Genomic DNA, 17,519 nt, shown 5'->3' with positions numbered 1-17,519 from the left:
AAGTTCTCCCTTAAGCTTAGTCATGAGTGACTGACTTGCTGGGACATGAAGAGAGTTGATGTGGAGGGCATATTCGGCTCTCGCTGATGAAAATCCTGAATAAACTCAAAACTGCAATGAAGCGTCCTTAGCCTCACTGCAACGTGAAGGAAGTTTACATTCTCACCCAGGCTGCTGGAGGAGACCGCACGTTGTAACTGCGCGATTCTACTCAGTCACTGCAAAGTCAAATTACAAGTATTTCTAGATTTTACGTACAAGTGCCTGTGTTTTCTGTAAGCCAGGAGTTCCCCTCACTCACCGATCTTCAATAACTTTGCAAAATGAGTTTTCTGAATGTAGAAGTTTGACAACAAGGCTGAAGATGGAATGCTGTAGAAAGGACACATTAGAATCCAGGAGTCCACCCTGAAAGGGCTCTGTGGCGAAAAGCCCTGCACTCCAGGTCTGTGTTTCCTTGTGGCAAAACTGGGGCAACTTCCCCGGGAAGCAGAATAGTCTCCTGGGTGACAGGATTTACAGAAACCACGGGCTGAGCAAACGTGGACGCGTGTTTCCCAGGCCAGGCGCCTGGAGGAAGGGTGGGCCGTTGCACGCGTGTGACCGCGTGCTCCTCCCGGAACATCCTGATGAGGCCCTGCCTTCCTTTCTATTTTCACACGAGGAAGCGAGGCTCAGAGATGCCGATGATCCTGCCAACAGCCGGATGCCCCCTGGTGCTGGTCTGAATGAGACTGTCACGAGGATGGCCATCTCCCCGGACCCGCCCTGTCCAGTCGGCCCCTGCTCACCCCGAGCCCAAGCGGGTGTCCCCATCGTCTGTGGGCCCAGCCCCCCTCACAGGCTCATCCTCCTGGGCCCCCCATCCGGCTTCCCAGGCATCCTCATCCTGCATCCCTGTGGTCCTTCCAGCCCCGGGGACACCTCACCGCATGGCCTGGCCTGACCACGTGCCATAACGTGGCTGTTCCCGCCTCTGTGAGACATGTTTACGTTGTGTTATTCTCCGAGTGATGATCACCATCTCGTCTGTGAGCGCTGGCCCCTTTTCTGGCTCATGGTGGAGTAACAAGGCCACGGTTCCTCACATCACCAGGTCAGAGGTGGAGTAAGATGCAGTCCTCACTTGTATCTGACTGTTTAATCCATTGTAACACACATGGATTATTTTATAATGAATAGTGAGTTAAAATGTGCATTCCGTTTAATTCAATTTAATGACAAATACCCAATACTTTGTGTGCTAGAATATTTACATAAAATAAACTCACAATTTTTGATGTATTTTGTGATGTATTCTCTATGATAAAAGTGAATTTTATCAGCCCAGGTGGACAAGAAATTAGTCTTCCCTTTAAATTACGCTGGGCTGACTTTATCCCGGGGTTTAGCCCGTTAGGAGCTTTGCACAGTGTCCACTGTGTGTTTCCAGCAATCCTCTCTTTCTGATTGACTTCCCTGGGCTTCCAGTGGGTGGCCGGTGTCCTCTCTGCCCCACGGCGGGTCTGCAGGGCAGCCAAACGGCCCAGTGTCCACTTGTCCAAGGCGGCCACAGTGGCGGAAAGGCGTCCTGAGATGGGCGCCCTGTGTACACAGCCCTGTGTCCAGCAGGGACACAGCTACAGAGAGAAAAAGGCTTTTCCGTGTGAAGTCAAGTTGGCTGTCAGTGACCACGGCATCTTTGTATCCTTTTCTTTTTGAAATATTAGTGGGCATATGGGCCTCCCAGGTGGCTCAGTGGTAAAGAATCTGCCTGCAGTGCAAGAAACTGGGTTTGATCCTTGGTTAGGAAGATCCCCTGAGGGGGAACAGGAAGATCCCCAAGAGGGGAACAGGAAGATCCCCAGGAGGGGGGGAACAGGAAGATCCCCTGGAGGGGTAACAGGGGGAACAGGAAAGGACCATCCACTCCAGGGTTCTAGCCTGGAGAATGCCAGGGGCAGAGGAGCCTGGCAGGCTGCAGCCCATGGGGTTGCAAATAGTTGGACTTGACTGGGCACACCCAAAGTCCCAGCGTATCCCTCCCTGCCAGCCTTTCCCCTTTGGTGACTGGGTCTGCTTTCTGCGTCTGTGAGCCGGTTTCTGTCCTGTAGCTGAGTTCTTCTGATTTAAGCTCCACATGTGCGCGATCTTTGTCTTTGTCGCCGGGTCTTTGTCTTTCCCTGACTCTGTGCTCAGTGTCACCACCCGCAGCTGATGGAGGGCACAGGACTGTATTTGACGTCCTGGGGTAAATTAATGAAATTCAAAGGAAGACTTTTCATTCTCGGGGGAAACAAATGTGGTGAGCTCTTGGCATTTCCTCGCGTAGGCTTTCTGAAAATAAAGTGTGGGTTTCAGCCGTGTGGGGTGCAGCGTGAGATGCTGGTGCCTCCATGCGGTCTGAGAAACGTGGGTGAGGTAGTGTTTCAACGCGGAGTTGAGTTTTCTCAACCACAGCTCTGCCTGAGGGGAGGCTGCCTCCCCCGTCAGAGTGAACAAGGCTGATTCGTCTCTGGAAACTAGTGACATGTTTTATTGGTATCACAACTATAGGATCATTATAAAATCACACAAAGTGGCAATATTGTGCAGGAAATAGTCATCTCTTAAGAAAATAGTTTAACTTTCAGCAGTCCACGGAAGCTCCGCTCAGCTGCTACACATGTATCTTCCGGCGAGGTTCTGAGTGTCCATGAACGCGGGGTCCACGGACGCCACCTTCGCAGCCATGAAGGAGTGGACGCAGTGCAGGACGGCCACCAGGTCCTGGAACTCCAGCTCCTGCCAGAAAAGCGCAACGTGCTTACACCGAGCACAGCGCGGCGCAGCACAGAACTCTTGCAGGCGCTGCGCTCTCAGGCCACTAGCAGTGGGCTCAGAACAAATACGCACAGAGCAGGAAGTGCTGCCGCCAGCATGGACACGCGGGGTTCGGGGGGCTTAGTGCACGGACATCCTGACTGATGGGGTGAACTCCCGATTTCTGGTAACTAACGTGGGCTGGCACTCAGGTCCTCCGTGCAGAACCCTGAGTCCATCTGTGCTGGGTCCCCACCTCCACAAGGCCTGGAGCTCACGGTGGTCCCTGCCTGGATGCCACACAGCCGGGCTCACTGTGTCACAATTCAGGAGGCGGAATCTGGCTTCACCTGCACATGTGCGAATATACACGCACAAATGCGCCCCTCTACAGGTGTGCGCGTGTCTGCATATGTGTGTGCACGTGTCTGTGTATATGTGCGCCTGTGTGCACGAGTCTACGTGAATGTGTGCACGTGTCTGTGTATGTGTGTGCACGAGTCTGTGTATATGTGCGCCTGTGTGCATTTGTCTGCCTATGTGTGTGTACACGTGTCTGTGTATATGTCTGCACGTGTCTGCGTGTATGTGTGCACGTGTATGTGTGCACGTGTCTGCGTATGTGTGTGCATGTGTCTGCATGTGTGCACATGTCTGCGTGTGTGTGCACATGTCTGCGTGTATGTGTGCACGTGTCTGCATATGTGTGTGCACGTGTCTGCGTGAATGTGTGCACGTGTCTGCGTATATGTGTGCACGTGTCTGCGTATGTGTGTGCACGTGTCTGCGTGTATAAGTGCACATGTCTGCGTATGTGTGTGCACCTGTCTGCCTATGTGTGCACCTGTCTGTGTATATGTGCGCTTGTGTGCATGTGTCTGCCTATGTGTGTGTGCACATGTCTGCGTATGTGTGCATGTGTCTGTGTATATGTCTGCACGTGTCTGCATATGTGTGTGCACATGTCTGCGTGTGTGTGCACATGTCTGCGTGTATGTGTATGCACGTGTCTGCGTATATGTGTGCACGTGTCTGTGTATATGTCTGCACGTGTCTGCGTATGTGTGTGCACATGTCTGCGTGTATGTGTGCACGTGTCTGCGTGTATGTGTATGCACATGTCTGCGTGTATGTGTGCACGTGTATGTGTGTGCACATGTCTTTGTCTATGTGTGCACGTGTATGTGTGCACGTGTCTCCATGCATATATGTGTGCACGTGTATATGTGTGCACGTGTCTGCGTGTATGTGTGCACGTGTATGTGTGTGCACATGTCTGCATGTATGTGTGCACGTGTATATGTGTGCACCTGTCTGCATGTGTGTGCACGTGTCTGCATGTATGTGTGCACGTTTATGTATCCACCTGTCTGCATGTATATGTGTGCACATGTCTGCGTGCGTGTATGTGTGCACGTGTCTGCGTGTATGTGTGCACGTGTCTGCATATGTGTGCACGTGTCTGCGTGAATGTGTGCATGTGTCTGCGTATATGTGTGCACGTGTCTGCGTATGTGCGTGCACGTGTCTGCGTGTATGTGTGCACATGTCTGCGTATGTGTGTGCACCCATCTGTGTATATGTGCGCTTGTGTGCATGTGTCTGCCTATGTGTGTGCACGTGTCTGTGTATATGTCTGCACGTGTCTGCATGTGTGTGCACATGTCTGCGTGTGTGTGTCTGCGTGTGTGCACGTGTCTGCGTGTATGTGTATGCACGTGTCTGCGTATATGTGTGCACGTGTCTGTGTATGTGTGTGCACATCTGCGTGTGTGTGCACGTGTCTGCATGTATGTGTGCATGTGTCTGCGTGTATGTGTGCACGTGTATGTGTGCACGTGTATGTGTGTGCACATGTCTTTGTCTATGTGTGCACGTGTCTTTGTGGAAGCGTGAACGTGTATATGTGTGCACAGGTCTGCGTGTATTGTGTTCATGGGTCTGCATGTATGTGTGCATGTGTGTGCATGTGTCTGAGTGTGTGTATGTGTGCACGTGTATGTGTGTGCACATGTCTGCATGTATGTGTGCACGTGTATATGTGTGCACATGTCTGCGTGTATGTGTGCACGTGTGTGTGCATGTGTCTGAGTGCATGTATGTGTGCAAGTGTATATGTGTGCACATGTCTGCATGTGTGTGCACATGTCTGCGTGCATGTGTGCACGTTTATATGTGTCCACCTGTCTGCGTGTATATGTGTGCACGTGTCTGCGTGCGTGTATGTGTGCACGTGCCTGCGTGTATGTGTGTGCACGTGTATATGTGTGCACGTGTCTGCGTGTGTGTGTCCACGTGTCTGTGTGTATGTGTGCACGTCTCTGGTGCGTGTGTGCACATTTATATGTACTGGTCTGTATGTGTGTGTGCACATGTCTGGTGCGTGTATGTATGTACGTGTATGTGTGTGCACATGTCTGCGTGTATGTGTGCACGCGTATATGTGTGCACGTGTCTGTGTGCGTGTATGTGTGCATGTGTCTGTGTGTATGTGTGCACGTGTCTGGTGTGTGTATGTGTGTACGTGTATGTGTGTGCACCTGTCTGTGTGTATGTGTGCACGTGTCTGCGTGTATGTGTGCACGTGTATGTGTGCACGTGTCTGCGTGTTTGTGTGCACGTGTCTGCATGTATGTGTGCACGTGCCTGGTGCGTGTATGTGTGCACATGCCTGGTGCGTGTATGTGCACACATGTATGTGTGTGCACATGTCTGTGTGTATGTGTGCACGTGTATATGTGTCCATGTGTCTGTGTGTATGTGTGCATGTGTCTGCATGCATGTATGTGTGCACGTGTCTGCGTGTATGTACGCACGTGTCTGGTGCATGTATGTGTGCACATGTATGTGTGTCCACATGTCTGCCTGTATGTGTGCACCTGTATATGTGCACCTGTCTGCATGTGTGTGTGCACGTGTCTGCATGTATGTGTGCACGTGTCTGTGTGTGTGCATGTGTCTCCGTGTATGTGTGCACATGAATGTGTGTGCACATGTCTGCGTGTATGTGTGCACGTATGTGTGTACGTGTCTGCGTGTATGTGTCTGCATGTAGGTGTGCATGTGTCTGCGTGTATGTGTGCACCTGTCTGTGTGTATGTGTGCACGTGTCTGCGTGTGTGTGCATGTGTTTCCATGTATGTGTGCACATGAATGTGTGTGCACGTGTCTGCGTGTATGTGTGCACGTGCCTGTGTGCGTGTATGTGTGTACGTGTCTGCGTGTATGTGTGCACATGTCTGCGTGTGTGTCCACATGTAGGTGTGCATGTGTCTGCGTGTAGGTGTGCATGTGTCTGTGCGTATGTGTGCACGTGTCCACTTGTATCTGTGTGCACGTGTCTGCATGCGTGTATGTGTGCACGTTTCTATGTGTATGTGTGCACGTGTCTGTGTATGTGTGCACGTGAATGTTTGCATGTATGTGTGCACGTGTGCACGTGTATATGTGTGCACGTGTCTGCATGTATGTGTGTACGTGTCTGCGTGTATGTGTGCATGTGTCTGCATATGTGTGTTCACGTGTCTGTGTATATGTGCTCCTGTGTGCTCGTGCACACAGTGCTGCAGGCATCCAGGCACATGCGTGCACATGTGTGCACATGTTTGCATGCGCGTGTGCTGCTTCTGCGTTCAGGCAGCTCCCACAGCGAGCTGACAGCCGGGCTCAGCCCCTGCTCTAACCCTGCCATCCAGGCAGGGAGCAGGCGGCTGGGCATGCAAGTGTCGAACTCAGCCCTTGCTCTAACCCTGCTCCAGGCAGGGAGCTGGCATCCGGGCTCAGCCGCTGCTCTAACCCTGCCGCCCAGCACACAAGTGTCAGACTCAGCCCCTGCTCTAACCCTGCCATCCAGGCAGGGAGCCAGCGGCCGGGCTCAGCCCCTGCTCTAACTCTGTTGCCCAGGCAGGGAGCTGGCAGCCAGCATGCAAGTGTCAGGCTCAGCCCCTACTCTAACCCTGCCATCCAGGCAGGGACCTGGTGGCCAGCGCGTGAGTGTCAGGCTCAGCCCCTGCTCTAACCCCGCCGTCCAGGTACTCTCCTCTGCAATTCATTCATCCTAAGGACCTAGGTTTTTATTAAACTCCTTTAATGTTTCATTGAGGCTGAAATACTGAGTTTAAATATGATCTGCAGCTTAGTCTAATTACCAGCTTCTGAATGTTTTAATACCTTGATCTTTTCCTTAATTAGGTAAAACTCTCAGGAAGCCGAGCGGGTCTGCACTGAGCTGTCAGACTACAAAGAACTAGGTTCCTGAACTTGAGGAAACACTCCTTCTCTCACGAGCCTCACTCTCGGGAATGCTGCATCTCTCACAAGGGTGATGCTTTCAATCAATGTATGAGTGTGAACGTCGCCTGCGCGGCCTCCGTAAATCTCCTCTGGAAATCGCACTTCTTCATGGAGCCACCCGCGTTACCCTCTCATGGCACACACAGCGGATGTTCATCAGAAAATGTCGTGAGACAGCAGAGGGCCTTCTGAAGAGCAGCGGCCGCCCTGGGCTCTTAGCTCTCCCAGAGCATTATCTAATGGCCCGACGCCTGAAGCAGTGAAGAAGTGAAGTCGCTCAGTCGTGTCCGACTCCTTGAGATCCAACGGACTGTAGCCTACAAGGCTCCTCTGTCCATGGAATTTTCCAGGCAAGAATACTGGAGAGGGTTGCCATTTCCTTCTCCAGGGGATCTTCCCCACTCAGGGATCGAACCCAGGTCTCTCGCATCGCAGGCAGACGCTTTACCCTCTGAGCCACCAGGGAAGCCCGAGGAGGGCTCTAAAGTCCTCTGTAACTAAGAGCAGAGCTTCCACTGCTGCGGGAACCCACACTTTGCTGCTGCTCAGCCCCTCAGTCGGGGCCAGTTCCTTGCACACCCGTGGGCTGCAGCACGCCAGGCGTCCCTGTCCACCACCAAGTCCCGAAGCGTGCTCAAACTCACGCCCATCGAGTGGGTGATGCCATCAAACCCCCTCATCCTCTGTCATCCCCTTCTCCTGCTGTCCCCAATTCCTCCCAGCATCAGGATCTTTTCTAATCAGTCAGCTCTTCGCATCAGGTGGCCAAAGTACTTTCAGCTTCAACATCAGGCTTTTCAATGAATATTCAGGACTGATTTCCTTTAAGATTGACTGGTTGGATCTCCTTGCAGTCCAAGGGACTCTCAAGAGTCTTCTCCAGCACCACAGTTCATAAGTGTGAATTCTTCAGCACTTAACCTTCTTTACAGTTCAAATCTCATATCTGTACATGACTACTGGAAAAACCATAGCTTTGACAAGACAGACATTTGTTGACAAAGTGACATCTCTGCTTTTTAATGTGCTGTCTAGGTTGGTCACAGCTTTTCTTCCAAGGAGCAAGCGTCTTTTAATTTCATGGCTACAGTCACTGTCCACAGTGAATACAAACTGTATTTCAAAGGAAGCCTTAACCACTGTCTTTCCCAAAGAATTAAACGTGGAAACTGAGCAAAGCTATACTTGAAAGAGATGACTGTTAAATAAATGATGAATGCCTAATGTAAATGAATATCCTGTGTAATTTTCCTCTGAAAATGTCCCAAACAAATACAACTAAACGTAACACTCTCCAGGAATAACCGTGCACAGGACAGTTTCCTATGTCTTGTTCTCCGAGAACTCACATCAGGGCACAACCACTTTCTGGTTCTCATAATACGAAGGCTCGCACGTCTGGGGTGGAGACAGGCCCACCAGGGGTCAGGTGTGGGTCTTCCACTCGGGGGCTTCGTAACCCAGCTCTGCTCCGAGCCGCAGCGCTGCTGGGGGCTGTGGTGTAAGCGCTCCCAAGGCACTGACGACAGGCTGGCAGAGTTCAGAAAATTCCCTGAGTGGCTCCTTGTGGGGAGGTGTGGCAACATGGGCCAGGCCCGCGCAGCCGGGTGGAGGCAGCAGGGGTGCCCTGCACACCCTCAGCAGCCTGCGTTGCACCAAAGGCCGTGGGGGAAGGACAGCGTCCGGTCAGCTCCCAGTCAGCTCCGGGCCTCTCCCACCCAGCGGTTGGCAGAGCAGCCTCAGGGCGGCCAGGGCCGTGTCCCCAGGCCAGGTGATGCTGGGCTCTGACCTGGATGGGGGTGGGTGCACCTCCCCTCTCTCCACATTACTTGTTATGTCCAGATCCTTTGAATTCACAGAGCAGTGTGTCCTTAGTATCGCAGGTAAGTCATCACATAGTGCAATTTGCATAACTCTTCCCTTAAAAGCTGACTTCTGTATGTTTAACCGTGGATTTCCTGCTAATATTTACTAAGAAACTTGTGCTTTTTGGTGGAATCAAGTAATGGGTTTCAATGACTACAGTTTTAGGATATTAAGGCCTCTAACAGGAGACACACCCTGGGTTCCCATGACACCCTGGCTGACTCCGAGGAGGGTTCACACTTGCATTCCGGTGATTCCACATGCCAGGGGAACGGCACGCCCAGCCCCGGACACCCGGTTCACTCAGGCGAGGCTGCACCGTGGACGAGTCCCTACCTTCATCTCGATCTGCTTGGTGTCCAGACTCTGAAACAGCAGCTTCACCCGAGCTTTCCCGTCGTCGGAAGACCCCTTCAGCTGGCAGAACTTAAACCTCCAGAGCACACTCTGTGAAGGAAGGCAGTCCTTAGTGCTCTAGACCCAGGAGCACGTTTATTCAGTTAACATCAGCCAGTGTTGTTAAATAACCTGAGCAAATGCAGACGCCTGCTGGGTTACCTGTGTGCAGAGATGCCTGCTGGGTTACCTTGGTACACAGATTTCTGCTTGGTTTCCTGTGTCACACACGCCTGCTGGGTTATCCGTGTGCACAGACGCCTGCTCGGTTACCTGTGTCACTGACGCCTGCTCGGTTATCTGTGTCACACATGCCTGCTGGGTTACCTGTGTGCACAGATGCCTGTTGGGTTATCTGTGTACACACACGCCTGCTCAGTTATCTGTGTCACACACGCCTGCTGGGTTACCTGTGTGCACAGATGCCTGTTGGGTTACCTGTGTACACACACACCTGCTCAGTTATCTGTGTACACACACACCTGCTGGGTTACCTATGTCGCTGAGCAAACTGCTCTGAGAACATCACTCAATGTCGGGTCAGATTTGACTAGGAAAAGGAAAAACTCAGCGGTGGAAACTTTCTAGGAACCACCTGCAGAATCGTGATCTACACAGAATCATGAAAGACCGCCAAGGCTCGCGCGTGAAAGTGGACACTCCCCGCTCATCAGCTAAAGGGTCCACAGTGGTCCTTAGAAGGAAGTCCTTGTTATTTATTGGGCATGGATGTCACGGTCACACTGACTGGCTCCTGTTGGCTGATGTGGTGGCAGCCCCGTCCGGCTCTGGACCTGTGAGGTGCTGGGGCCCTGAGCTCTCAGAGAGAGGGTCACCACGAAGGAGCCCGTGCAGAGGACACGGCCGTAGGGCTGGTGGTGCCGCAGCCGTGGACGGGCATCACAGCCCTGAAATGTAACGCATGCTCTGCCCACCGGCACCGCCCCTGGCTGCTCGGCACATACCTTGGTCTTGCTGTCGAAACAGGTGAATCCGAGAGCGAAGTCCACCGTGAAGCACAGAGTGTCCCCTTGCCCGCCGCACGCGTACGTTTTGGACTAGGAAAAAGGATCAATTGTGAGAAAATATCTTTTTAAAATGAAGCTTCACATTGATCGGGTGGCTACAGTATCCTCTGCAGAAGGAAACGGCAGCCCACTCCAGTACCCTTGCCTGGAAAATCTCAGGGAGACAGGAGCCTGGTGGGCTCAGTCCATGGGGTCGCCAAGTCGGGCACGCCTGAGTGACGGATGCCTACACTCACACTATTTGCCCCCATCCAAACCTGCTTTTAGAAGAGTGAAGCGCTCGGAGGTCCCTGGGACACGGCTCTCACGGCGCCTCCCGCGCGGGTCCGCCGGCAGGTGCAGAAGCCACACCGTCAGCAGAGGTGCCGGTCTTAGCAAAGTGGAGCCCGACGCGTCCTCCGGAGACACCCTAACCCCAGACCACAGCTCCCCGTGATGCCATTTGTCCCCATCACGTGAATGAGCATGCACGCTCTGCTCCTACAGGCCAGCCTGCAAGTGCGTCCCGAGACATGAGGCCCGGCTGCGCTTGGGAGACGTTCCGAGGGGTCTGACCCAGAACAAGAGCAAAGGACAGATACAGCAGAGACTCCACTGAGCTCTGCGCCCAGGGCCGCGGGAGGGAGGCTGCTGTGGGGGTGGGTGGGGCTGGCGGGGCGACCCCGACAGGCTCGGGGTTTGCGAGCATCAGGCGACCGATGCCCACAGCTCCTAGCACTGCCGGCTGAGTGTGAGCAGCAGAGGCGTGGTTGGTGCTCCGGAGGCTGCTCTTCTGTCCAATTCTCAGCTAAGTGCACGGATCCTGGCACAGCGGTGGTGACGCCAGCCATGCCAGACCCACGAGGCAGGAGCTAAGGGTGAGCCCTCCAGCCCCCGGGGGACGGCGCGCCTTCCAGTTCTGTTTCAGGAGACAGTTCCTCCCGCAGTGACATTTCTGGGCTACATTTCCTGTGTCCTTCCATAACACCTTCGGGGAATCGGGTCAACACCGAGATACTTGAGCCAACTTGCTGAGCAGGACGCTCCCTGTGAAAGGATGAGGTAAGTTTCCCCAGGCAAGCTTCTGCCCCTGTGGCAAAACGGCTCCTGGAAGACGATGCTATCAGGGGGCGGGACCCCCTGTGCAAGGGCGCTGCGCCGGCTGGGGACACGCTGCTCCCTGCGAGGCGGGGGCGATAACTGGGAGGAAGCTGCGGTCAGACCCACCTGCTGACCCTCGAGAGTCTCCAGGGAGGCAGGGGCGGCTGGAGATCACCTGGGGTGTGGGTGGTGCCACGCCCGTGTGGAAGCGGACTCTGGTGCGTGGGCACAGGGGCTGACGGGGGCCAGTGTGGGGTCCTCCCCGGAGTCTGAGTGCGGGCTCAGCTCCCCCGCCAGCCCTGGAACCCCAGGCTGAGCAGTGGATCACGAGGGGACTCGGGCCCAGCCACCAGAAGGCCAGCCCTGGGCCCCTCACCCTCCACGGCTAGCTGCATCAGGACGCAGCCTCACCGCCAGCACCTAGCGACCTCCACACGGGCGGGGCCTGGCAGCCGGCGGGGCCAGGGACCAGCCCTCCAGCAGTGTGCCCCCCACACTCAGCCCTGTCTGCACGAAGGCACCCATCCTCGCTGGAGCGCTCAGCTCTGGTGCCCAGGGGGCTGTGCGCCGCTGGAGCCTCAGGACACCTCCAAGGCTGGGGAAAGCAACCGGCCCACCTAAGACACAGGCACACAGGACTGGGCGAACTGAGGGCACAGAGGCATGTTTCCCCAGGGACGGAGTAAGGGGTCCCGAGGAGGGCTAAGCAGAGTGGAGACAAGAGGTCCGCCCAGCAGAGCTCAAGGCAGTGACCGGAGAGACGCCGAGAGAGCCTGGGGAGGAGAGGACGTGGGGAGAGGTTTGCCAAAGAGCCAGGGACATAAGCAAGGAGCAAGGAGGGCTGAGAAGTTAGAATACGCCGGGAGGAGCCCTCAGTAGATTATGACACGGGAGCAGGGCAGGACGCGGGAGCACGGGAGCAGGGCAGGACGCGGGAGCACGGGAGCAGGGCAGGACGCGGGAGCACGGGAGCAGGGCAGGACGCGGGAGCACGGCAGTGGCAACCATCCACACTGAACAGAAAAAGAATGTTAAAATGAGGGCAGTATAAGAGAGCTCTGGGACGACTTAGGGGTCATTATTTTTCACATGATAAGGTCTCAGGAGCGGACTGCTCCATCCATACACACCTCGAGCTGTGGGATTTATCTCCTGTGCCGAGGAGGGAGAAACGACCCAGTCGAGTGTGTTATGCTCCTCGTTGGGTCAGTGAGTGTGAGGAAGGGCTTGAAGAAATGCCAAGCGTCCAGGGACTGCTCAGGAAACATGGTGGATGAGCAGGGTCCAGGGACCCAGCCGTGCCCTCAGTGTGGGGCTTCCCTTAGCTGGCATCCAGGCCCCTTCCTCACGCTGAACACTGGGGTGAACGAGATGAAAACGCCCACCTTGCTTCCTTCCATGACCTCCCACGGCGGCTCCCGACACGGTGGATCCGGGGATCTGGGCAGGGTCCCCCCGGCTTCTGCAGACGCGTGATTCCCGGAATTACCACCATGCCACCTCTGATTCAGGTCGCTCAGAGATGAGCAGGCTGCTTACCCCCGTCCTCTGCACGGCCCGGAAGGTGGCTCTCTGGAAGGACAGCTCCCAGGCGGCCAGCTCACTGCCCAGCTCCACACCGAACACGTGGCTCCCGCCGTGGCCCACGAGGACACTGAAGCAGAAGGGCCCGTGGTCCCCGCCGTCGGGATCCTGGAGGCCCGGGGAGAGGCTGGCTTGCGCCCCGCAGTTGTCTGGGAGCCAGAGCTGAAACAGATAGGGGTGACGCCAGTTAGAGGGGATGGCCCCTGGGCCCTGCCTGGGCCGCGCTCCGCAGGGGACCCCGACGCCGCTGCGGCAGAGACAAGCCTGTAAGGTAACATCCGTGCGTCAGCTGTGTCCCGCTCCCGACGCGCCGCAAGCGCCTTCCACCTGCACTATCAGTGACCAGTTTCTGTTTCCACGTCTAGCTTCCAGGACAAAGATAAAAGTGATGAAGTGTTTGTGCTGAATTCAATGAGACCCCCCCAGCTGCGCCCCGAGGCCGGGACCTCAGCCGGGGAGGCAAAGAAAGCTGCTGCTGCTGCTGCGAAGTCGCTTCAGTCGTGTCCGACTCTGTGTGACCCCAGAGACGGCGGCCCACCACGCTCTGCCGTCCCTGGGATTCTCCAGGCACAGAAAGCTACATGCAGGAAATAGGACATCGGGTCATGAGCCAAGAAGAGCAAGCCTTCCTTCGGTCATGGACCTGACTTCTCAGAAACTCTGTCCACAGCCACTGGCCTTCAGTGGCAGGACCAAAGAAGGGAGGGAGGACCCTTAGCAAGTGTCTGTGTGGGGGACACTGCAGCTGAGTTCTTTCCTACACTGGGTGTGGTTTAGGGGGCTGGGCATTTCAGTAGAATAAAAACAGGCTTTGGGGCTAGACAGACAACACTTTGGGACCTTCCCGGCCTATTGCCAGCTGTTGACCTTGAGATTTCACTTCTCTCTGAGCCTCCCTCTTGAAGTGCAAGTCTTGGGCTAATTAAGGGACGGCAGGAATGAGGCTGCGGCTCCTGCAACCTCACCACGCGGCTCACGTTCAGTTTACACCAAGCGCACCGGCCGTCAGGCAGCATTGCGGGGGCACAGAGAGCGAGCACGTCCAACCTGCGGCGCCCGGGCTCCCGAGCGCGGCAGCGACCGCACAAGCAGCGTCCTGCTCCTGGCCGCCCACCCCGAGGCGCCCCCTGTCCCAGACCCTGTGAAGACAGAGACCACCTAACTATCACTCTTCGGAAAACAAAATGCAAAGACTATTTTAAAAATCACCTGACTGGAGGAGGAAATGGCGGCCCACTCCAGTATTCTTGCCTGGGAAATCCCATGGACAGAGAAGCCTGGTGGGCTGATACAGAGTCAGACACAACTTAGCAGCTGAACATCGGCGATAAGGACGCAGACAGACAAGCTCTGCGAGGCCGTGGCGCCAGCGCCCCCGCAGCTTCGTCTGCTGTCTCTGCAGCGCTTTCATCTCTGCTGCGGTCATTTAATCGTTTGAGCTGGGTGCTGCATTTGTGCAAAACCCTTGTTTGGATTGTGTAAATGTGAAAAATACCAAAACAATTGTGAAAAGAAAAGTTAATCTGCGATCCCAAGCTGAAGGTAACCTGGAAAATTAGCACATTCATCATGTCTGACCGCCTTAAAAAAATTACCTGGATTTTTCCTGCTTCTATTTATTAGAAAATATTATAGCCGCAATTTAGGAAATTTAAAAGACAGATAATTCCATTTTGACTGCCTTTTTGTCATGTAATTTGTTTTTACAGCCCCTCCAGGCAATGTCTCCAGACTCCAAATCCCTGGTGGCTCAGCTGGTGAAGCGTCTGCCTACAATGCGGGAGACCCAGTTTCGATCCCTGGGTGGGGAAGATCCCTGGAGGAGAAAATGGCAACCCACTCCAGTATTCTTGCCTGAAAAATTCCATGGGTGGAGGAGCCTGGTAGGCTACGTACAGTCCATGGGGTCGTGAAGAGTTGGATACAACTGAGCAACTTCATTTCTTTCTTTCTTTCACGCCTCTTTGTATACATAATTCTATAAATGTGATCTTATGGAGTACTTAAAATACACGGCCACACTGAAACTTTATTTCTCAATGGATTTTGAACAATTCGTCCAGCGTTCACTAATTTAAAACATCACTGCATATTTCCGTGTGCACAGCTCCCTGACTCTTGTGACTTTCTCGTGTAGAGTCGGCTCCTAAGACCGAGTTCGTCTGATGGAGCAGTCAAGTGCGCGTGAGCCTCCATCTGAATGGACAAACCTCAGCTCTATGTGTAAGAGCAAAATGAAGAATTAAAAACAGCCTTCGCCCAACCCAAGAAATCCCCGGGGAAGGGCACTTAAGGGTTTCGCAGATGCGGCTACTTCCTCCAACTAAACGTGTTGAGCCCCACCAAAAACCGGCGCGACGCCGGTGCTGAGACACGGGTGAGGTCACTCACCACGCGCAGCTCAGCCCCCGGTGCCGCCCGCGGCCCTCCTGGAGACCACAAGCTCAGTTCTTACCAACTGCACCGTCTCATTATGACCGAAGACTGGGACCAACGACAAAACTAAGGTCCCTGAGCCGCTGTGGAGACTGAGTAAGTGGGCCCCCATGCCTTTCCCACGGCCTCAGCCGCTGCCCCCGCCCCGTGCCCACTGCCGCCACCTCCCCAGGTCTGCCACCCTCGGAGCAGCCTTCTGAGTCCTCTCTCTGCCCCTGGAGATGGAGATCTCGTTAAAGCCGCCGCCAGCTCTGTGGTGCCCTCCACGCCCCTGGAGGGTGAAGGCCCAGGAAGTCACCCTCCCTCCGAGGGGTCCAACCAAACTGCAAGACTATCTCCACCTATGGAGACCCCGCAGAGGCCCTTTCCCTTTGTGGGGGGCGGTGACCAGGGGCTGGAGGTGGGGCCCACCTGGCCCACGCTCGCCTCCTCATGCAGCTCAGGGGCCCCCTGCCCCTTGTTCTAGGGGAGCTGAGGTCAGTCTGCCCGCACTGAGCATCGTCCCTGTCCAGCTTGGATGGGTACGGTTTCTTCCAGCGGGGCCTGAGGAGGGTCCTGCCATTATTCACACGGGTCCAGTGAGCAGCAGCTGGAGAACAGGTCCCAGAAGGGAAGCTGGAGAGCTTCCTGCAAGGCCAGCGGTGCCGACGAGCGAGACCAACCCGCACTCACAGGTGGGATTTCCAAGCCGAAGCGCTGCTTGCATTTTGATAGAGACTTCCTCCCATCGGCACCAACCTTTCCATCTTTGACGCTCTAGGCGGCAAACATACCACTTCATGATTTTCACTTGCATTTCTTTTTTCATTTCTGTTAAAAAATTTTTATTATTGGAGTAAGGTTGAGTTAGGGCTTCAGTGGTAAAGGTGGAAAAGAATAGGCTCGGTGGTAAATAATTCATCTGCTAATGCAAGAGATGTGGCTTCGATCCTTGGGTTGGGAAGACCCCCTGGCAGAGGAAATGGCAACCCACTCCAGTATTTTTGCCTGGAAATCCCATGGACAGAGGAGCCTGGCGGGCTACAGTCCATGGGGTCGACAAACAGTCAGACACACCGAGCAGGCACACACACGGGGCTGATTCCCAGTGCTTGTCAGCTTCAGGCGCACAGCGAGGCGATGCCGTTACACAGATGTGGGCGAGCTCTGCTGCAAAGTCGCGTCCGACTCTGGGATCTCATGGACTGAAGCACTCCAGGTCCTTCACTATTTCCCCGAGTTTGCTCAAATTCACGTCTGCTGAGCTGGCTATGCTACCGGACCATCTCATCCTTTGCCTCCCCTTTCTCCTTTCCCAGCATCAGGGTCTTTCTCAATGAGTTAGCTCTTCGCATCAGATGGCCAAAGTATTGGAGCTTCAGCTTCAGCACCAGTCCTTCCAATGAATATTCAGGGTTGACTTATACACGTATCTATTATTTTTCAGATCATTTTCCCGTTTAGCTTGTTACAGAAGATGAAGCAGAGTTCCCTGTGCTACACAGTACGTCCGTGTTGGTTACCAGAATGCAGACCGTCCACGTTCTTTGCCCCAGAAATTCCACCCCTACACGTTTTTCTTGGTTATATACTTGCACTCATGTAAAATGAGTTATTACATTGTTTGTAATTTCAAAAAAGGGAACAAATTAAATATTCCTTGATAAGGGCTTGGTCAAATAAAGTATGATATATTCATGGAATTAAATACTAGTCAGCGGTATTAAAGAGGGGTCACCTCTGTGTGTGTATTGAAGATCCGCAAGTTAAACCGCAGAGCAAAAAGTGATGTGAGGGTTAGTGCCTACGCTTCCATTTGCAGAGGGAAAAAAGAATCGTGTGTATAAAGTAAAATAGGGCTCAGCTATGCTTCGGGCCATGGGAACCTGGGCCCCTCTGCCTCTGGCGAGGCTTCTGGAAGTTACTCCCGAGTCTGTGCTTCGGAGCCTCAGCTGGAAGACGAGCACTATGAGGGTTCCCTCCTGGGGGGTGTGGGGGGCAGGACTAACTCAGGAGGGAGACGGGGCGCTCAGCGGAGGGAAGACACCGTCACCAAGCTCCTCTGCCAAACAGGTG

The 17,519-nt window shown here is 54.3% G+C and overlaps 1 protein-coding gene across 1 annotated transcript in view; it reads right to left on the bottom strand.

The window, feature by feature from the left end:
- Positions 1 to 2,487: 2,487 nt before the first annotated feature.
- SNTG2 (syntrophin gamma 2) overlaps positions 2,488 to 17,519 on the bottom strand; it is a 126,192-nt gene continuing 111,160 nt past the window's right edge. Inside the window, exons 14-17 of the mRNA XM_042242755.1 lie at positions 12,984 to 13,190; positions 10,302 to 10,394; positions 9,277 to 9,387; positions 2,488 to 2,763 (exon numbers count right to left, since the gene is read on the bottom strand). Of these exons, the coding sequence (XP_042098689.1) occupies positions 2,632 to 2,763; positions 9,277 to 9,387; positions 10,302 to 10,394; positions 12,984 to 13,190 (543 nt within the window). The 3' untranslated portion in view covers positions 2,488 to 2,631. The remainder of the gene's footprint in view (positions 2,764 to 9,276; positions 9,388 to 10,301; positions 10,395 to 12,983; positions 13,191 to 17,519) is intronic.

This window comes from Ovis aries, chromosome 2 (assembly GCF_016772045.2).
Source record: "Ovis aries strain OAR_USU_Benz2616 breed Rambouillet chromosome 2, ARS-UI_Ramb_v3.0, whole genome shotgun sequence".
NCBI classification, from domain to species: Eukaryota; Metazoa; Chordata; class Mammalia; order Artiodactyla; family Bovidae; genus Ovis; species Ovis aries.
The sequence above is the reverse complement of the archived record's forward strand: the minus strand, read 5'-3'. Positions and strand labels throughout refer to the sequence as shown.